Here is a 22,923-nt window from a genome sequence, read left to right as displayed (position 1 = left end):
CTTCGTGGAACGGGGCCCAGGTCACCACTGCCATACATCTAATGAAAAACTACACGATGGAAATCGATTACATTGTGACATATAGTTAACCTGACAATCATGGGTATGTGACGCGTAAGTTAGCTACAAGTTCAACGGCTGTTAATAACGTTTAGTCGAAAAAGATGTTAAAATTTGCTTAAAACCTGGTTTTTTGTGGATATGTAAGAAATAGAATAATACATTCGTGTCCGTTAGATACCATTTATCTTACAACTAGTTGTTTAAAAACGTATCAAACTCGCTTTCGCTCGTCAGATACATTTTAAAACAACTCGTGAGATAAACGGTATCTAACGTCCACTCATGTATTATTCTCTATATAAATGTTTGTTAAAAACTGGATTTTCAGGGACTTGTGTATCCTAGAAAGGTGCGCATTCCCAACACTCACACCATGCATTCGTTCCGGAAGTACAGTTATAAAATAGAAGTCAATTTGGTTGACACGTCCAACAGTTTAATGAATAATGCAATACGACGGAGAATGCGGTCAATTTATCATACGGCCTTTTACACCAATTATACTCAACAAAATTAATTAAGATCTAGTAAACGCTTTCGTCAGTTTTTGCTAGTGATAAATTGTCAGCAAGTTTTCATTGCAGATGATTCTGAACGTTGAGTATATTTTCAACAGTGATGCACGCAAAAAATTCGCATATGATGGGGGTTTTTTTTTTCGTATTTTAAAAAAAATAATGCGGATATATCTACCGGCCCTTATTTAATTTTGTTGAGTATACATGTATATTTCGAGTTTTGAATAGTGTTAATATTTTGCAAAACAAAACAAATAATGTGATATGATCAGACGAGCATGCCAAACAGTTATATGTAGAACAAAGAGTAGCATCCAAGTCTCCACATGAAATCTACTTGCGAGAAAATGAAATGTTTTATTAGAACTAATTTTCACACACGTGTTCCTTCATGCGTTAAAACTGTGCATTCACTAAAACAAAACAAAAACGCCAACATTTGTCATCACTGTGTATATATTGTACTTTATTATAAATAACTGAATATCTGCGTAAATAACATAATTTTTCTGTAAATAAATACTTTTTTAAAAGGTGCTACGCAAAAGACAATTAGCTTACAACAACTGCTATTCCGTCGAATCTGTACATGGCCCAGTGGATGTCCGGTTAATAGGAGTTTCTGTGTACACACGTACGCACGCACGCACCCGCACGCACCAACACGCGCACGCACGCACATGCACACACCGGGTGATAAAGTAAAAAATATGCAATAAAAGTGCTTATCTGTGTTTTATGCTAAACCTGATCACATAAAGATTGTAAATATGTAAACATATAATCGCCAGGCGTTTCGTGCATCCTAGCACACTTCTGTTAATAAATACTTTTTTAAAAGGTGCTACGCAAAAGACAATTAGCTATCAACAACTGCCCGTTTCGTATCTGTACTTCGCCTCGTGGATGTCCGGTTTATAGGAGTTTCTGTGTACACACGCACGCACACACACACACACGCACACGCACGCACACACACACACACACACACACACACGCACGCACCCACGCACACACACCGGGTGGTAAACAATATAAATTTGAAACTTAAAAATATGCAATAAAAGTAATTATTTATATAAATATATAGTCGAAAGTTTAAAAAATGTAATAAAAGTGCTAATCTGTGTTTTATGCTAAACCTGATCTTAGATCACATAAAGATTGTAAATATGTAAATATATAAACGCTAGGCGTTTTGTGCACACTTCCCGTGATAAATAATAAAATATAAAGTTAAACGTCAACAATGAGCAATAACAGTCGTGAGATAACAATGAGATAACATTTACTGCACTTTGTTATAGCTCGTATTTGAACTTCATTGACGATTGTTTCATTTTCTCCGCAAATACTCGGTCAAAAACTTCATTCTGTGCAACTGTAAAGTAATTTTTCCAATCTCCCACTTGGCCTAAAATGAAAGATGAAAATGGACACAGTTATTTTGTTTTATCCATTATAATATACAGTGAAAGGTAAAGTTGGGTCCGGTTTAAAGAGGGATCCGGTTTAGAGAGGTTAAGTTCTGTTCTGGTTTTTAAAAAGGGACTCTGTGAAATGTCCGATTTTGAGGGAATTCCGGTTTACAGAAGGTCCGGTCTTCAGAAGGTTCACTGTAAAATACACAGTATTTGTTTTTAAAAATTAAAATGCAGATTTTATGACATTTTAAGGTAAAAGTCGTAGTAGTTCGTCATATATAGTAGTAGTCGTAGTCGTAGTTGTCGTAGACCTAACCGTAGTCGTGGGCTGTCTCAGATGTTAAAAGGTTTACAATGAAGACTGTTAAATCATCGATTATTGCTACCTCTTTTCCTTTTCTGTCCTTTCTGTTTATTAATCGTTTTCACACACATTTACTTTGAGTGATTGAGCGAGCGAGTGAGTGAGTGAGCGAGTGAGTGAGTGAGTGGTTGATTGATTGATTGATTGATTGAAAATTGCCGTCGCCATTATTGTACAAATTAATGTTTGTAATTAAGAGAGGGCCTCGTAAGTTGGATAATGTGTGCACAATCTTTTTGTGTATATATATTATATGCAATAAAATATGTTTTCAATCAATAAGGCTTATATCTGACCTGACTGCCCCTTTAACTTTACCTTTCCTGTTCATGAATGAGTCATACTTGACCTGACTGCCCCTTCAACTTTACCTTTCCTGTTCATGAATGAGTCATACTTGACCTGACTGCCCCTTCAACTTTACCTTTTCTGTACATGAATGAGTCATACTTGACCTGACTGCCCCTTTAACTTTACCTTTCCTGTTCATGAATGAGTCATACTTGACCTGGCTACCCTTTTAACTTTACCTTTCCTGTTCATGAATGAGTCATACTTGACCTGACTGCCCCTTTAACTTTACCTTTCCTGTACATGACCGAGTCGTTCTTGTCGTCGAGCGAGGTGATGATGTGGCCCTTTGTCCGCTTCATGTTACGGAAATCACACTTGTCACACACCTGGCTCAGGAACTCGGCAGTGCAGTCCTTGTCCAGGAACCTGGCGATCTTAGACACTTCTCTCTGGGGGTTCTGGGGTTCAAAGTACAAATATTTACATAAAAATTGACATTTCATTTCAACTTATTTCCGTGTTTATATCCAATTAAGGTTCAAGCACGATATCCTGGACACAGACCTTAGCTATCTGGGATGTCTGTCCAGGACAGTGGGATAGTGCTTAGTTAGAGAGCTGATGGTGTAGTGGTCTTACACCTACCACTGAATCGTTAAAACTCACTCTGCATGGAAGCCGGTACCGGGCTGCGAACCCAGTACCTACCAGCTTTATTTCCGATGGCTTAACAATGACACCATCAAGGCCGGTAAAATTAATATTTTAAAAAAGGCTTTAAAACGAATTTTCAATAACGGTGTTTTCTTGTATCAATATTGTACTAATAATTTTTACAATTAGTTTATTTTATTTATTATTCTTCTGCTTAGTTAAAAAATAATATATATATATAATTTAAAAAAAAAATAAAAAAAACTTTTTTATAGTGATAGACTACTGCGTTTTAACTCCTTAATGCTATATAGGCTATTAGTGAGGTTTTCCTAGTAAGTGGGATTTGGCGCTTGCTTAGTTCCATTTCTCTGTCCTGCTTTTGTTATCAGATACGACTGGTATATCAAAGGCCGTGGTATGTGTTATCCTGTCTGTGGGATGGTGCATATAAAAGATCCCTTGTTACTAAAGGAAAAATGTAGCAGGTTTCCTCTCTATGACTGTCAAAATGACCATATGTTTGACATCCAACAGCCAATGATTAATAAATCAATGTGCTCTAGTGGTGTCGTTAAACAAAAACAAACATTGTTATCAGACTCCACTTTGACGTGCATATATATTATGAGTGGGATAAGTTCAGCCAGAGATGTTTGTACATGACAGTGTGATGAACATAAACTGGCTATAAGAGGGAAGGAAATGTTTTATTTAACGACGCACTCAACACATTTTATTTACGGTTATATGGCATCAGACATATGGTTAAGGACCACACAGATACTGAGAGAGGAAACCCGCTGTCGCCACTTCATGGGCTGCTCCCTTTCGATTAGCAGCAAGGGATCTTTTATATGCACCATCCCACAGACAGGATAGTACATACCACGACCTTTATTACACCAGTTGTGGAGCACTGGCTGGAACGTGGCTATAAGAAGGAAGACAAGTTTGAAATGAAAGTTATGTACCCACCTCTTCGATATCTTCGTATCGCAGTACAAGAATGGGCTGTGTTGCATTATTGGCGATCGCTGCTTCCCAGTCTAACATATACTCGAACCACGACCCCGAATCCACTGTTTAGTTAACACAGAAAGAGAAGCAATATACATGTTTTTAATAAATATGGATTTTTAGCGTCCGGTATGGATTTTCAACGTCGAATATATGGCTTTTTAGAGGAATTTCTATGAAGAAGTTTAACGACACCTCTAGAGTACATTAATTTATTAATCATAGGCTTTCTATGAAGAAAAACATTTGTTTTGTTTAACAACACAACTAGAGCACATTGTTTTATTAATCATCGGCTACTGGATGTCAAACATTTGTTAATGTCGACATATAGCCTTAGAGAGGAACTCCGCTACATTTTTTACATCAGTAGCAAGGGATATTTTATATGAACCATCCCTCAGACAGGATGACACATACCACAGCCTTTGATATACCAGTCGTGACGCACTGGATGGAGCGACAAATTGCCCAACGGGCCCACTGACCGCGCATCAAGCGGCCGCTTTACCACTGGGCTACGTTCCGCCCCTTTCTGCGCAGACTCGTAATTATTGTTCAATCACGTGGTATAAATGAATCAATTTGATTACTGCAGAATTCAGAAAGCGATTCTCCTTAAGTCCGGTTATAAGGGGTGTCCGGTACTTTGAAATTTGTCTCAGCCGGATGTCATTTACTATAGTGTTACCTACAGTATTAAAGGTATGTAACACTCGGTCATGGTCACAATACATGCGGTTAGTACCACTCTTAATAACTAAATGTACGTTATTGTGAATGCTTGCAGAGTAGCTACAACGGTATCCCCTGGTAGCATAAGCATACGAGAACGGGGGGGGGGGGGGGGGGGGGGGTGGCATGTAAAGTAGGTATGCCTATGCCTGGTAACCACATTGTGGCTAACGTGATCCCATAGGTATACAGGTTCCCGTTATTTTTGGGGGGTGCGGGTGGGGGTGGCAGACTGGCTTTAGTCCGAATTAAACGAAAATGCTCGAATCTGAATAACAACATTTAATCATATTACCATTACTACCAAACAGCTATATAGGGTCGCATTTTTACATTTTTACATGAAATACATTGTAAAAAGGTCTCAGGTTAGCACATTTTGCCCAATAACTTTATAATTTTTTCCCGAATTTGTGGGTTTGATCCAGGACTGCCCTCCCCTTGCCCCCTGTCTCGTACGCGTATGTGTGATCCTCTAACCTAGCTGACTTGTGCGTACGAATGCCTTGATGACTTTTGCGTACGAACATGCGTGCATGTGCAAGGCACGTGTGTAGCAGGCGGGGCAGAGACTGGGTTACGGGGGTCGAAATCCCTTCTCCCTGCTCAAAGCGATCTTTCTTTTTTCAGTATAATATATTTGTGTGGGGAGAATGAATCGAACCCCTCTATAGACTTCGCTCCCCCGAGACTGAATTCCCCTCCCCCGAGACTGAACTCCCTCCTCCCCCGCATAACTCCTGCACATGCGACTGTGTGTACATATAATATAATATAAGATAAGATAAGATAAGATACGGTAAGATAATATAAGCTACGGTAATCAGAGGCGTAGGCTGCGAGGGGGGGGGGGGGTTCGGGGGTCCAGACGACACCCCCCCCCCCACACACACCCCACCCCACCCCCCCGTGAAGCAAATGGTCCGCTTCCAGAACTCAAACATACAGGTTTATACATATGGTTTCTGGTGGTGCAAAACTAAATACAAAGATCACGCTACGCCCCTGGACTAATATATGCACTTATTTTAAAGCTTATTTATGATATTTCTTGGGTGGTTTGTTTTCTTTGGTGGGTTTTATTTGGGGTGGGAGGTGTGGTTGTTTGTTGGTGGGGGTTTTTTTTTTTTTTTTTCTTTTTTCTTTTTTCTTTTGCAAAGCCTGTTTCAACAGTATCAACATACCCTGTCCGTTTAGAAAGAGCGGCAGGTAGTTTTCCCACTTTCCGGTATATTCGTAATACTGCGTCAGCTTCTTGTGGTGGTGGAAGAACGAAACCGCCACGTCTTTCGGGTTTCTGCTCACAAAGATGATCTTGCAGTTCTTCTGCGTGAACTGCCCGGGCAGTTGTCGGTACCAGATATGACAGTTCAGTATTCTCGGCGAGGCGAACGTTTCCAGGGTGGAATTCGGAATACACTCCAGATGCAGTTCGTCTTTTTCCGCCACGACAAGATCGGTTGTCCCCGACAGGATGCAGCGTGTTATCTCCCACACCCAGTGAGTTCCTGGTGATAAAACACAGTAATAGAACTCAGTCGTGTTATCTCTCACACCCAGTGAGTACCTGGTAATAAAACACTGTAATAGAACTCAGTCGTGTTATCTCTCACACCCAGTGAGTACCTGGTAATAAAACACTGTAATAGAACTCAGTCGTGTCATCTCCCACACCCAGTGAGTACCTGGTGATAAAACACAATACTAGGAGCAGTCGTGTTATCTCCCACATCCAGTGAGTACCTGGTGATAATACACAATACTAGGAGTCAGTCGTGTTATCTCCCACATCCGGTGAGTACCTGGTGATAAAACACAGTAATAGAACTCAGTCGTGTTATCTCCCACACCCAGTGAGTACATGGTGATAAAACACAGTAATAGAACTCAGTCGTGTTATCTCCCACACCCAGTGAGTACAAACGACAGACAGACATGCTAACAGACATTCAGTCAGATAGGCAGGCAGACAAATATGCAGGTAGACAGACAACAGAGAGACAAACAGGCAGACAGACTAAGAAACAGATAGATAGACAAACAGGCAGACAGACAGACAAACAGATAGACAAACAGGCAGACAGACAGACAAACAGATAGACAAACAGGCAGACAAGCAGACAAGCAGACAGAGAGAAACGCAGGTCAGATAGGGAGGCAGAAAGAAAAACTATATTAGGCTCCAAAGCGCCTCGACGTTTTTCGCGATTATGGTTGTTGTTTTTTGTTGTCTCGAAAACATGAAAATGAAGCTTTAAAAATAATAAACTGGTACTTGCCACTCTTTGGGTAGGCGCAAATCATGACGTCATCATCTCGTATGGTTACATCCTTGATGCCTCGCACCACCTCTTCCGGCGTCTTGGGGTAGAGATAGCCGTCCACTTCCAGCACGAGCAACGTATCCCCGCCAGCGTCACGGTACTTCACGAGCGGCATCGCTCGCTCGCTCGTCTGCAACGGAACCACGTTAATCGAATCAAGATCTGGGGATTGGAATGGTATAATGACATCGAGGTACCGCAGTACAGGTACTAATCCGCCAGAGGTCGCTGTTAAGCAAGTGACATCTTTAGTGCCATATCGCCGTTACATATCACTACGAGCCAGAACTCTCTGGCGAAGTCAGAGGTTGTGCCCACGACAGGCGTGTTTGAACAATTCTCTGATAGAAGCATGCCAGAAATTACCCACATACGAGCCAGATCTCGCAGTTTAAGGGGAGCTACCATTATGGCTCCCTATCTCTCCCATATATCAAAGAGAGTAATTTTTAGCTCCTCTTAGCTTATGAATTTAAATGAAAGTAATATTAAAAAGGAATAAATATCAATCCTCAACATGGCAATAACTTAAATGGTTCCCCATAATCCAAGTCAGGAAGTGGGCGGGACGTAGCCCAGTGGTAAAGCGCTCGCCTGATGCGCTGTCGGTTTAGGGTCGATCCACGTCGATGGACCCATTACACTATTTCTCGTTCCAGCCAGTACACGAAAACTGGTATATCAAAAGCCGTGGTATGTGCTATCCTGTCTGTGGGATTGTGCATATAAAGGACTCTTTGCTACTTGCGGGTTTCCTCTCTAAGTAAGCCTATATATCAGAATTACCAAATGTATGACATATAATAGCCGATGGTTAATAAATCAATGTGCTCTAGTGGTGTCTTTACACAAAACACATTTTTAACTAAGCTAGGGAAGATTTTTTTTTATTTTATTGGCCCAGAGAGAGAGAGATATAAGTAAAACAGGACAGCAAGACAGTTTTAACATTAAAAAAGCACACACGCACATACACACACATGTAACAGCACGCAACATAGCTGATAACAATTGTATACATGTGATTAGTTTCCTATCAGTTGTATTATAGTTTATTAATGTTCTGTAATACTGCGGGAAGTAGATGTTTTATTAAATTACTATATATTACATCTGTTGCTGGAGACGAGAGGATTTAAATAATAATAATAATAATAATAATAATATAAAAATTATTATATTAAATATTTTCAACTAATGAATGATACAGTGACCACTTGGTAAAAAAAATTGCTAAGACTGTTCTTACTCAAATATAAATGTTTTTCTATAGAGCTAGGGAAGAAATTAATCATTCCCCATAAAATTAAAAAAAAAAAATGTTGACGTCCAGATATGCGAGAACTTGGAGCAAACATTCTTTATTTCTTACATCATGTCTGATATTCATAAACTTCTATCTCATCAGTAATCTTATGATACACGTCTCGGCTCGTTATTCATTATTGTGACATTTATTACGGGCTTTATTTTTAACCTCAGGTAATGGGATATCGAAAATATGGAATGAAAACTTTGCGGAACGATAATTATTCGTACCATGTGTTGTTGGACACCATCTGGAGTTACTTATTTCAATATATGTAATGCGAAGAGTAGATGTTTCTAGTTGTTGGATTTTGTTTTGTTGTTGTTGTTGTGGTGGTGGTGGTGGTGGTGTTTTGTTGTTGTTGTTGTTTTGTTGTTGTAGGGTTGCTTTTTTGTGGGACGGTTGTTTCTGTTGGGGGTTTTTTGTTTGGGGGGTGGGGGGCGGGGCGTGGAGTTTTTTGCTAATTTTTTTATTGTTATTATTTGGGGGGATTGGGGTTTTTTGTTTTTGTTTCTGTTCTTCTTTTTGGGGGTGTACGTAGCTAGAGTGAGGTGCACTCCCACCCCCACCCCCACCCCCACCCCATCTTATATATTGATCTGTCTTGCAATCCTAACATGACTCACAAACCCCACGCCACTGACACGTAAAGCTATATGTTGGTCATTTACAACTTGCATCCTTTAACTGTAACTAGTTTTCTTTTGAGTAATACAAAAATGTTGAAGAGTGACTGGCTTAATTAGCATTATAATGAAACACTTCTAAGTTTTAATTTTGATGCATATAAAAATTACTTACATATGTTAGGTAAGCGATACACGACAGGAAACGGGTGACCTACATGTATATAGGTAGCACTAAACCAATTAATTTCCGCTTGGGTTGAAGTTCGAGGTGCAGCGAACTTTTGATAGAGAAGTTAACACTACTAGTCCTGTGGTTGATTATAAATGTGAGTGTGTTGGTTGTAAAAAAAAAAATAGTTTCATCTGGGCTAAATATGTATACAATTTTAATTCATCTAGTACCACTGTGTCAAGTAGCCTTGTGCTTGGAACATGTATGGGGTACATGTAAAAAAAAGTACTAACATTTTGTGCGAAACTAGGAGTGTTGTAAAAACATCTGGTTATACCGAAAATGAGCCATGAAAGGTACCATTTTCTGCAGTTAATACTTTGAGGTAGGGGTTGTAGTACTGATATTTATGGGTCATAGTTTGGTTGATATATTGCATATAGTGTTTTTAAACACAAATGTTAACATTGTCGCCTATGGGATTTCAATTGGTATAGTCCAACCTATATTAGTTGACCAACATTTAGAAGTAAGGTAAGATAGTAGCTAGTATATATTCGGAAACTGTCGGCAATGTTCGTAGTCGTTTATAATTTTATTATATACTACTCAAAAGAATTTAAGGGTCAGACGATATTTTCGACATTATTTTCTGAATGTCAGTTATATTAGCTAGACCATAATGTCACGCATGGTATTGTTCCATTTTGACGAAAGTGGGTCTAAGCAACCCATAAATGAATTAAAATCCACTGTCATTGACACTGTCGACTAGTTCTAATGGCGAAAACATGCTTACATTTGCACGTAAATTAGGGCGAAAGCGAAAGGTCTGCTAAGTGCCCATAACTTGCTTTTTCACAAAGCGCTTCATTTGCACGCTTTGCACGCGTATTCCATGTTCCCAATGCTGAATTTCCGTATAATTGGAGCTTGCGTTCGTGTACGGTGCACACTCCAAATTCGACAATGGTACGACTTCAACTGACTATCGAAGATCGAGGAAGGGCTATTGCTTGGCTTCAGGATGGCAATACGCAAAGAAATGTTGCTCTGAGACTTGGTGTCAGTCAGAGTGTCGTTGGCCGACTGTGGCAACGGTACCAAGCAACGAATTCTGTTCGAAATCGTCCACGTTCGGGAAGACCCCGAAGCACTACAAATAGAGAGGACCGCTACATCACCAATATGGCTCTACGTCAACGCACAACCACTGCACGCCGATTACGTGACAATATGCGGACTGCGACTGGAACTCGAGTGTCTGATCAAACCATACGCAATCGTCTGAGAGCCAATAATCTACGCTGCCGTCGCCAGGCTGTTCGACCACCACTCCTACCACGTCACAGAACGGCCAGACGTCACTGGTGCACGCTTCATCTGCGGTGGCAACGTGTTCAGTGGGGTCGAGTGATGTTCACTGATGAGTCCAGTTCAACGACGGTCGGGTTCGTGTCTACAGACGTCCTGTGGAGCGCTTCGCTGACGTTAACGTTAGACAACGTCACCGTTTCGGTGGTGGCAGCGTCATGGTGTGGGGCGGCATCTCTATCCACCACAGGACCCCCTCTATGTGGTGGATGGCAATCTGAATGGAATCCGCTATCTGAATGAGATTATCCGGCCGTTGGTTCTCCCAGGCCTTCAGCAGATTGGCGGCGGGGCAGTTCTGCAGGATGACAATGCCAGACCCCACCGCGCCAGGGTGGTAACGGACTTTCTCAGACAACAAGGTATCGCCAGGATGGATTGGCCAGCATATTCGCCTGACTTGGCCCCAATAGAGCACGCCTGGGACGAATTAGGCAGGAGAGTTCGGGATAACCATGCCCCTCCGGCCAACCTTCATGATCTGGGTCAACGTCGTATGGCAGAGTGGCAGGCCATTCCCCAAGAGTTCTTCAGACGTCTGAACAACACCATGAGGCAACGATGTGTCGAGTGTATTCGCGCCAGGGGTGGATTCACACACTATTAAACGAATGTTCTAATGTGTAAAATCCATGTTTGACAACCTTCAACTTTGACAGCATGTCATGTGACTTTCTTGTATACAGTGACGTTTATTTGTGTTTTTTTGTAAATATGGAACAATAAATAAAAATGTTGGTGTAGTTTACATCATCAATCTAATACACTCTGAAACTTATTTGGTTATAAATTTTTGACCCTTAAATTCTTTTGAGTAGTAATATAATTCGTGTTGTGTTTTAATTTGATTTTATAGCGTGTTCACTGCATGTAGTGTTGTGTTTTTCAGTTACTGAATTGTTATTTACACAACATAAACTGTATTCAAAGCGGCAGTTATATTTGCGTTTATATTCAACGCCCTGACGGAACGATATCTGGAGTGGGGGTAGGCACAACTTCCAGTGTGTGTAGGGGGAGGGGGTATGAGGGGTGCACAAAGCCATATTTTTACCTTTATTTATATAAAGTAGGACAAAAAAACCTCGTCCTCGAGTGGAGAGAGCTGCGTCACACCCCAACCTTGCGGTTCCCACGGGCCTGTATTCACATATTAGTTTGAGTCAAATTTTATAAATAAATGTATGGAAATATTTGTAACATTTATTCCACAGCAGATTTAAATGATTATAACCACATTTATGAGAATGTTTATCTTTAATATTTTTAAACAAAACATCGGTATCAATCACAATATAAATTTACAAAGGGCGAACACTTTCCGAAATCCTTACTATCGGCACCGAAGTTGCCAGACAGAAGGTTGGGTGGGTGTTATCATGGGACCATGGCTCCCCAATCATATCTCTTAATTTTCCCACTACCTTATCAGAGGCGGATCTAGGGGGGCCACAGGGGCCCGCCCCCCCCCCCCAACTAAATTTTGCGACAGTTATAATTTTATTACATATTAATTTTAATTTTTATGATCCCCTTCCAAACCTCCCCCAAAGTTCCCTTGGCATTCCGCCTCATGTCATTGCCCCCCCCCCCCCCCCCCAATGGATTTTTTGGATTAGCCACTGCTTATATATGCCATGTATTTGTCTGTCGCCCATAACACGACTGAATTAATTATTCAACAAACAGTTATATTGTCAGAGTCTAGGCCTTCTTCCTAGTTCTCCATATACAACATGCTTTAAAGTCGCAGATCTTAAATTCAGTGCTATCCTGTCTGTAGGAAGCGCAAATAAAAGATCCCTTGCTGCTAATCGGAAAGAGTAGCCCATGAAGTGGCGACAGCGGGTTTCCTCTCAAAATCTGTGTGGTCCTTAACCATATGTCTGACGCCATATAACCGTAAGTAAAATGTGTTGAGTGCGTCGTTAAATAAAACATTTCTTTCTTTTTTCCATAATTCAGTCCGTGAAAATAGTCAGTAAGTTTGGTTAATCTACAAACCTGTAACACATTTTCAATTACAATAAAGTTAAACAAGAGTCTATGTCGTTAAAACCGTGAAATATCCTTAAACATAGACCAAAGCTCGTCTCCATAAGGATGACCAGTGTAATAGCCCAAAATATACCCCCGCCAAACTATACCCGGGGTTAAAGTGGGCTAGCCTATTTTATACCCCGGGGTATAAACTAGACTAGCCCAGAATATACCCCGGGGTATGAAATAGGCTAGCCCAGAATATACCCCTCTAGTCCAGATTATACCCCCATTGTGTTTTTCATAAAGTCTGTATTTCAATGTCCAGAGGTTTTTTTCCATCATAATTTATATATTTTGGACTAGAGAATATTGAAGTTGCTTTTCTTTTAAAGTGTTTATTATTATTATTTATTATTTATTTTGTATACAGGTTAGTAATAAAAAATGACCCGATAAGTATGTTTTCTCACCACAGCTCAAATTTTGTTATGGTAAAGTTTGAAACAATGTATAATTATTCACAGCTCTATATTAACGCAACTGTTTATTGACATTACTTCAGTGATCCCTTCACTGATTGACACCCAAAGGCGTTCTTTCTTTGTTTGGGGATGTCGTTTAACATGCATTTAATCCATTTAGAATAATCAACTGAATTTCTCCCCCATTACACTCTCAGATTGACCAGCGATGAAGTTGGACGTCATTTCATGCGCTCTCAACTTGCCACCCCCCACCCCTCCCATCCGCTACACCCACCCCCCCACCCCTCCCCCTCCCTCCCACCTGGGGGGACTGATCGCCAGTTACGGAAAACTGTTGGAGTACCGCGTCGCGTACACCGGGTCACGGGCGACTGTGACCTTGGTGTATGGCGACTCGGCTACAGCCAAGAGGAAGGGAACCAGGAAGAGGAAACGTGCGCCAGGGGCGGTTCAGGCGGGGACAAAGCTGGTGGCTCAACCGTCAGCGGCGGTCCCGTCTGCGTCGCCGCCCCCACCACGACTAGACCGGACGGATCGACGGGAGGCGACTCGCCAACCAACCGGACCGACTGTACAGATGCGGCAAGTGGAGCAGGCAACAAATGCACCGCGGCGAGCGTTACCTGCTCCCGCCCGTTGTTCGTCTGCGTCGAGACCCCCCCCCCCCCCCCCCCACGGGGGACTCCGCGACGGCGACTTTGGATGTTGGAGTTGCCAAGCGGAAGGCCGTGACCCCCCCGGGGGACCAACCAGCCAAGAGGCGGCCTTCTGCTTCCGCCAGGGACGACTGGCAGCTCGCGAAACGGAAGATCAAGAGCCAGTACTCTAAGTACGTGGTGGGTGACGTCTCTGATCCCGACACACTGCCAGGCGGGATCAACGAGGTCGACTTCCAGACGTTCCCGGATGGCAACCAGATCGCCATCTACCCGAAGGATCTACGGGGACTCGGGCAGGTGGACCCATTACACTTTTTAACTAAGTTAGGGAAGAATTTTTTATTTATTTTTATTGGCCCAGAGAGAGAGAGATATAAGTAAAACAGGACAGCAAGACAGTTTTAACATTAAAAAAGCATACACGCACATACACACACATGTAACAGAACGCAACATAGCTGATAACAATTGTATACATGTGATTAGTTTCCTATCAGTTGTATTATAGTTTATTAATGTTCTGTAATACTGCGGGAAGTAGATGTTTTATTAAATTACTATATATTACATCTGTTGCTGGAGACGAGAGGATTTAAATAATAATAATAATAATAATAATAATAATAATACAAAAATTATTATATTAAATATTTTCAACTAATGAATGATACAGTGACCACTTGGTAAAAAAAATTGCTAAGACTGTTCTTACTCAAATATAAATGTTTTTCTATAGAGCTAGGGAAGAAATTAATCATTCCCCATAAAATTAAAAAAAAAAAATGTTGACGTCCAGATATGCGAGAACTTGGAGCAAGCATTCTTTATTTCTTACATCATGTCTGATATTCATAAACTTCTATCTCATCAGTAATCTTATGATACACGTCTCGGCTCGTTATTCATTATTGTGACATTTATTACGGGCTTTATTTTTAACCTCAGGTAATGGGATATCGAAAATATGGAATGAAAACTTTGCGGAACGATAATTATTCGTACCATGTGTTGTTGGACACCATCTGGAGTTACTTATTTCAATATATGTAATGCGAAGAGTAGATGTTTCTAGTTGTTGGATTTTGTTTTGTTGTTGTTGTTGTTGTGGTGGTGGTGTTGTTGTTTTGTTGTTGTTTTGTTGTTGTAGGGTTGCTTTTTTGTGGGACGGTTGTTTTTGTTTGGGGGTGGGGGGCGGGGCGTGGAGTTTTTTGCTAATTTTTTTATTGTTATTTGGGGGGATTGGGGGTTTTTGTTTTTGTTTCTGTTCTTCTTTTTGGGGGTGTACGTAGCTAGAGTGAGGTGCACTCCCACCCCCACCCCCACCCCCACCCCATCTTATATATTGATCTGTCTTGCAATCCTAACATGACTCACAAACCCCACGCCACTGACACGTAAAGCTATATGTTGGTCATTTACAACTTGCATCCTTTAACTGTAACTAGTTTTCTTTTGAGTAATACAAAAATGTTGAAGAGTGACTGGCTTAATTAGCATTATAATTAAACACTTCTAAGTTTTAATTTTGATGCACATAAAAATTACTTACATATGTTAGGTAAGAGATACACGACAGGAAACGGGTGACCTACATGTATATAGGTAGCACTAAACCAATTAATTTCCGCTTGGGTTGAAGTTCGAGGTACAGCGAACTTTTGATAGAGAAGTTAACACCACAAGTCCTGTGGTTGATTATAAATGTGAGTGTGTTGGTTGTAAAAAAAAATAGTTTCATCTGGGCTAAATATGTATACAATTTTAATTCATCTAGTACCACTGTGTCAAGTAGTCTTGTGCTTGGAACATGTATGGGGTACATGTAAAAAAAGTACTAACATGTTGTGCGAAACTAGGTGTGTTGTAAAAACATCTGGTTATACCGAAAATGAGCCATGAAAGGTACCATTTTCTGCAGTTAATACTTTGAGGTAGGGGTTGTAGTACTGATATTTATGGGTCATAGTTTGGTTGATATATTGCATATAGTGTTTTAAAACACAAACGTTAACATGGTCGCCTATGGGATTTCAATTGGTATAGTCAACCTATATTAGTTGACCAACATTTAGAAATAAGGTAAGATAGTAGCTAGTATATATTCGGAAACTGTCGGCAATGTTCGGAATTAGTCGTTTATAATTTTATTATACTACTATATAATATAATTCGTGTTGTGTTTTAATTTGATTTTATAGCGTGTTCACTGCATGTAGTGTTGTGTTTTTCAGTTACTGAATTGTTGTTTACACAACATAAACTGTATTCAAAGCGGCAGTTATATTTGCGTTTATATTCAACGCCCTGACGGAACGATATCTGGAGTGGGGGTAGGCACAACTTCCAGTGTGTGTAGGGGGAGGGGGTATGAGGGGTGCACAAAGCCATATTTTTACCTTTATTTATATAAAGTAGGACAAAAAACCCTCGTCCTCGAGTGGAGAGAGCTGTGTCACACCCCAACCTTGCGGTTCCCACGGGCCTGTATTCACATATTAGTTTGAGTCAAATTTTATAAATAAATGTATGGAAATATTTGTAACATTTATTCCACAGCAGATTTAAATGATTATAACCACATTTATGAGAATGTTTATCTTTAATATTTTTAAACAAAACATCGGTATCATTCACAATATAAATTTACAAAGGGCGAACACTTTCCGAAATCCTTACTATCGGCACCGAAGTTGCCAGACAGAAGGTTGGGTGGGTGTTATCATGGGACCATGGCTCCCCAATCATATCTCTTAATTTTCCCACTACCTTATCAGAGGCGGATCTAGGGGGGCCCGCCCCCCCCCCCAACTAAATTTTGCGACAGTTATAATTTTATTACATATTAATTTTAATTTTTATGATCCCCTTCCAAACCTCCCCCAAAGTTCCCTTGGCATTCCGCCTCATGTCATTCCCCCCCCCCCCCCCAATGGATTTTTTGGATTAGCCACTGCTTATATATGTCATGTATTTGTCTGTCGCCCATACCACGACTGAATTAATTATTCAACAAACAGTTATATTGTCAGTCTAGGCCTTCTTCCTAGTTCTCCATATACAACATGCTTTAAAGTCGCAGATCTTAAATTCAGTGCTATCCTGTCTGTGGGAAGCGCAAATAAAAGATCCCTTGCTGCTAATCGGAAAGAGTAGCCCATGAAGTGGCGACAGCGGGTTTCCTCTCAAAATCTGTGTGGTCCTTAACCATATGTCTGACGCCATATAACCGTAAGTAAAATGTGTTGAGTGCGTCGTTAAATAAAACATTTCTTTCTTTTTTCCATAATTCAGTCCGTGAAAATAGTCAGTAAGTTTGGTTAATCTACAAACCTGTAACACATTTTCAATTACAATAAAGTTAAACAAGACTCTATGTCGTTAAAACCGTGAAATATCCTTAAACATAGACCAAAGCTCATCTCCATAAGGATGACCAGTGTAATAACCAAAATATACCCCCGCCAAACTATACCCGGGGTTAAAGTGGGCTAGCCTGTTTTATACCCCGGGGTATAAACTAGACTAGCCCAGAATATACCCCGGGGTATGAAACAGGCTAGCCCAGAATATACCCCTCTAGTCCAGATTATACCCCCATTGTGTTTTTCATAAAGTCTGTATTTCAATGTCCAGAGGTTTTTTTCCATCATAATTTATATATTTTGGACTAGAGAATATTGAAGTTGCTTTTCTTTTAAAGTGTTTATTATTATTATTTATTATTTATTTTGTATACAGGTTAGTAATAAAAAATGACCCGATAAGTATGTTTTCTCACCACAGCTCAAATTTTGTTATGGTAAAGTTTGAAACAATGTATAATTATTCACAGCTCTATATTAACGCAACTGTTTATTGACATTACTTCAGTGATCCCTACACTGATTGACACCCAAAGGCGTTCTTTCTTTCTTTGGGGATGTCGTTTAACATGCATTTAATCCATTTAGAATAATCAACTGAATTTCTCCCCCATTACACTCTCAGATTGACCAGCGATGAAGTTGGACGTCATTTCATGCGCTCTCAACTTGCCACCCCCCCCCCCCCCCCCCCCACCTGGGGGGACTGATCGCCAGTTACGGAAAACTGTTGGAGTACCGCGTCGCGTACACCGGGTCACGGGCGACTGTGACCTTGGTGTATGGCGACTCGGCTACAGCCAAGAGGAAGGGAACCAGGAAGAGGAAACGTGCGCCAGGGGCGGTTCAGGCGGGGACAAAGCTGGTGGCTCAACCGCCAGCGGCGGTCCCGTCTGCGTCGCCGCCCCCACCACGACTAGACCGGACGGATCGACGGGAGGCGACTCGCCAACCAACCGGACCGACTGTACAGATGCGGCAAGTGGAGCAGCCAACAAATGCACCGCGGCGAGCGTTACCTGCTCCCGCCCGTTGTTCGTCTGCGTCGAGACCCCCCCCCCCCCCCCACGGGGGACTCCGCGACGGCGACTTTGGATGTTGGAGTTGCCAAGCGGAAGGCCGTGACCCCCCCGGGGGACCAACCAGCCAAGAGGCGGCCTTCTGCTTCCGCCAGGGACGACTGGCAGCTCGCGAAACGGAAGATCAAGAGCCAGTACTCTAAGTACGTGGTGGGTGACGTCTCTGATCCCGACACACTGCCAGGCGGGATCAACGAGGTCGACTTCCAGACGTTCCCGGATGGCAACCAGATCGCCATCCACCCGAAGGATCTACGGGGACTCGGGCAGGTTCTAGTGGTCACCTTGCGCCAGGATGGCTTGTACAGACAGGGGATCCTCTATAACGAGATGGACAATTACATCGTACACAGGATCATCAAGATCATCGTCGGCGCCCAGTACCTTCAGCTTGTGACCTGCCTACGAACCCACAACTTCAGGAAGTTGGTGCCCCTCTTCAGCGCCTCACCGTAGACGCCAACCTTACCTAGGACAGGTAACCTCCTTTTTTGGGCTTAGTTGGACTTTAAATTTGTTTGGCCGTGGCTCAAAATTCTTATGTTTATTTGTTTCATAAATAGTCCAACGCACTTCATTTTGGCGCCAGTTCAATTGCTCAAATCACCTTAAAACCTTTTAGGCCGAGCAGTCAAATATATTTTTGGATTTAATTTCTTAGTCCGGACATGATTGGGGTGCAGGTTATTCTCCGTCGACTTAGGCTTTTTAGACCTTTACTAAAAAATTTATTCCAAATTCCGCCCACTTCAAACTTACCCCCCCCCCCCCCCCCCCCCCCCCGCGTGAAGCTCTCGTGGCACATATGCACGTTAAAACTTTACCGATCCGATCCATTACACACCATTCAGCTGTAAGTGGTAATTTAAGTCCTGCTAAGGGCTAGTATCGAGAATTTCTTACAATTTTAATAAAGTCAAACTAAAGTCATGGCAAAACTATACAGCATGCAGCAAGTCCAGAAGTTTCAATGTTTTATAAGCATGTACATGTACATAGGTATAGGTTGAAAACGAAAACCAGTTACTTAAAAGTGTAGTTGTGTTTGTATTTTAGTCAAGACAAAGATCTGTAAAATTGGGAGTTGTGGCAGCTTTAACGTGGGGTGAACATATTTTTAAAAATTATTTTCAGCTTAGAGGAATATTATTTGTTTAATTTTCCTTTTTCTTTGGCTTGTCAAAATGTTTTATTATATTTCTGTTTTTGAACAAAAGAGAAAAAATTTACAATGTTTTCATAGATCTGTTTTATATTAATTGCCATAATGCTATTTCTAATGCCTCTGATTAGCTACAACTTAAAACATTGTTCGAGTTAACATCCTTAAGCCATTCAGCAATCGCTGAAATTAGGTTAGATCCGCCCATGGTGTGGTACAATAAATGTAAGGATATGTAAGAAATAGAATAATACATTCGTGTCTATTAGATACCATTTATCTTACAACTCGTTAGATACAATTTAAAACAACTCATTGTGAGATAAATACTCATGTATTGTTCTCTATATAAATGTTTGTTAAAAACTGGATTTTCAGGGAAGGGATGCGCATCCCCAACACTCACACCATGCATTCGTTCCGGAAGTACAGTTATAAAATAGAAGTCAATTTGGCTGTCACGTCCAACAGTTTAATGAATAATGCAATACGACGGAGAATGCGGTCAATTTATCATACGGCTTATTACACCAATTATACTCAACAAAATTAATCAAGATCTAGTAAACGCTTTCGACGGTTTTTGCTAGTGATATATTGTAAGCAAGGTTTCGTCACAGATGATTCTGAACGTTATTTGAGTAAATTTTCAGCAGTCATGCACGCAAAAATTTCGCACATGATTTTTTTTTTCTCGTATTTTGTACTATATATACTCTTAAAAAAAAGTAGGGGAACTCTAATAAGAATTTACAGTTGCCAAAATTGTAAGGTATATTAGCTGTGGGGAATGATTATATGATAATAGTGAATTAATTGGGCAAACATTACAACCGGTAGTTCAGTAGTACAGTAGGTTTTATTACCACTAAAGATCTTGAAGGCCGATTGGAGTCAGAAATGAAATTATTTGAAAGTTGACGGGGTTTTTTTATCAGTAAATCGCAAATTCAAACAATAAAAATGACTAAAAACAAAACGATAACAACTGTATGATCAACAGAATGATAAAGATTGAAAGAAATAATGTTCCACAGTGATTAATCGACCTTCCTGGAAATTGACAAAATCGAGGATGACACCTCACGCACGTGTACGGGACAATTGCGTGATGCACGTGCAAACTATGAAATGTGTTTCATTGTGTTGATAAACAGACCTGAATGTTCTTTACTAGGATGTCTGTGGTCAAAACGTATGTTCGGTCTAATAGTTGATATTAACATTAATATTTCAGGTTCCCCTACTTTTTTGAAGAGTATATAAAAAGAAAAATGCGGAAATATCTACCGGCCCTTGTTTAATTTTGTTGAGTATACATGTATCTTTCAAGTTTTGAATAGTGTTAACATTTTGTAAAACAAAACAAAAAAAGGGGCGGGACGTAGCTCACTGGTAAAGCGCTCGCTTGGTCTGTTTGGGATCGTTCCCCGTCGGTGGCCTCGTTAGGCTATTTCTCGTTTCAGCCAGTGCACCACGACTGGTATATCAAAGACCGTGGTATGTACTATCCTGTTTGTGGGATGGTGCATATAAAAGATCCCTTGCTACTAATGAAAAAATGTAGCGGGTTTCCTCTATATGAATGTCAAAAATGACCATATGTTTGACACCCCAATAGCCGATGATTAATAAATCAATGTGATCTAGTGGTGTCGTTAAACAAAACAAAACAAAACAAACAAACACGGTGATATGAGCAGACGAGCATGCCAAACAGTTATATGTAGAACAAAGAGTAGCATCCAAGTCTCCACATGAAATCTACTTGCGAGAAAATGAAATGTTTTATTAGAACTAATTTTCACACAAAACGTTTTTCTTTCAACGCTGTAGATAGCATTTTGGCTGGGTCAAAGTTTGAAGCCACCGTAACATCTGATGGGAAGGAAATGTTTTATTTAACGACGCACTCAACACATTTTATTTACGGTTATATGGCATCGGACATATGGTTAAGGACCACACAGATATTGAGAGAGGAAACCCGCTTCATGGGCTACTCCCTTTCGATTAGCAGCAAGGGATCTTTTATATGCACCATCCCACAGACAGGATAGTACATACCACGGCCTTTGTTACACCAGCTGTGGAGCACTGGCTGGAACGTGGCTATAAGAAGGAAGACAAGTTTGAAATGAAAGCTATATACCCACCTCTTTGATATCTTCGTATCGCAGTACAAGAATGGGCTGTGTTGCATTATTGGCGATCGCTGCTTCCCAGTCTAACATATACTCGAACCACGACCCGGAATCCACTGTTTAGTTAACACAGAAAGAGAAGCAATATACATGTTTTTAATAAATATGGATTTTTAGCGTCCGGTATGGATTTTCAACGACGAATATATGGCTTTTTAGAGGAATTTCTATGAAGAAGTTTGTTACAAGTTTAACGACACCTCTAGAGCACATTCATTTATTAATCATAGGCTTTCTATGAAGAAAAAAGTTTGTTTTGTTTAACAACACAACTAGAGCACACCACTACATGGGCTACTCTTTTTCAGCAGCAAGAGATCTTTTAGATGCACCATCCCACAGACAGGATAGCACATACCACGGTTTTTGGTATACCAGTCGTGGTGCCCTGGCTGGAAAGAGAAATAGCCCAATAGGCCCACTGACGGGGATCGATCCCACACCGACCGCGCATCTAGCGGGCGCTTTACCACTGGGCTACGTCTCTACCCCATTTGATGGGTCAAAGTTCGAAGTGACACCAACATTTGATAGAGCAGTTAATACCTGCCAGTGGTGTAAAATGCGTGTTTTTGTCCATTTAAAAAAAAAAAAATGTATTATATCTGGGCAACAATATTTACAAGTTCATTTCATTCAGCACCGCTGTGTTAAGTAGGCCTTCCATGGTGCTTGGCATACGTGTGAGACACCTGTAAAACTAAATACTACAATTGCGTACGAAATAATAGCGGTGTTCTAAATATATCATTATGAGTTATGAAAGGTCCCCGTTTTCTTCTGTACATTAAATATTAATATATTAATTTATTTGTTTACTTAGTATGAATGATAGAATCTGCAGACGTAAACACCGTGACCGTAAACTAGAAATCAAAGCTGCAGTTGCTGTCGGGTTTCTTCCTGTAGTGTGTGAATATCGAACATGGTAGAAAGAAATGTTTTATTTAACGACGCACTCAACACATTTTATTTACGGTTATATGGCGTCAGACATATGGTTAAGGACCACACAGATTTTGAGAGGAAACCCGCTGTCGCCACTACATGGGCTACTCTTTCCGATTAGCAGCAAGGGATCTTTTATTTGCGCTTCCCACAGGCAGGGT

The 22,923-nt window shown here is 40.8% G+C and overlaps 1 protein-coding gene across 2 annotated transcripts; it reads right to left on the bottom strand.

Annotated features, from left to right (window-relative positions):
* Window positions 1-1,026: 1,026 nt before the first annotated feature.
* On the bottom strand, window positions 1,027-21,859 carry LOC121377299 (sulfotransferase family cytosolic 1B member 1-like). Of its 2 annotated transcripts, none has more exons than XM_041505235.1 (6): window positions 21,767-21,859; window positions 7,352-7,526; window positions 6,257-6,580; window positions 4,296-4,399; window positions 2,953-3,121; window positions 1,027-1,995 (listed from the first exon to the last, which is right to left on the bottom strand). In XM_041505235.1, the coding sequence occupies exons 1-6, from the start codon at window positions 21,842-21,844 to the stop codon at window positions 1,883-1,885; spliced, it is 963 nt and encodes a 320-aa protein (XP_041361169.1). In that variant the 5' UTR covers window positions 21,845-21,859; the 3' UTR covers window positions 1,027-1,882. The 2 variants fall into 2 exon arrangements, with proteins under 2 accessions (XP_041361169.1, XP_041361170.1); XM_041505236.1 differs by lacking the exon at window positions 21,767-21,859 and adding an exon at window positions 9,507-9,567.
* Window positions 21,860-22,923: the final 1,064 nt, after the last annotated feature.

The sequence above is a fragment of the Gigantopelta aegis genome, chromosome 7, assembly GCF_016097555.1.
Source record: "Gigantopelta aegis isolate Gae_Host chromosome 7, Gae_host_genome, whole genome shotgun sequence".
In the NCBI taxonomy this organism is placed as follows: domain Eukaryota; kingdom Metazoa; phylum Mollusca; class Gastropoda; order Neomphalida; family Peltospiridae; genus Gigantopelta; species Gigantopelta aegis.
The sequence above is the reverse complement of the archived record's forward strand: the minus strand, read 5'-3'. Positions and strand labels throughout refer to the sequence as shown.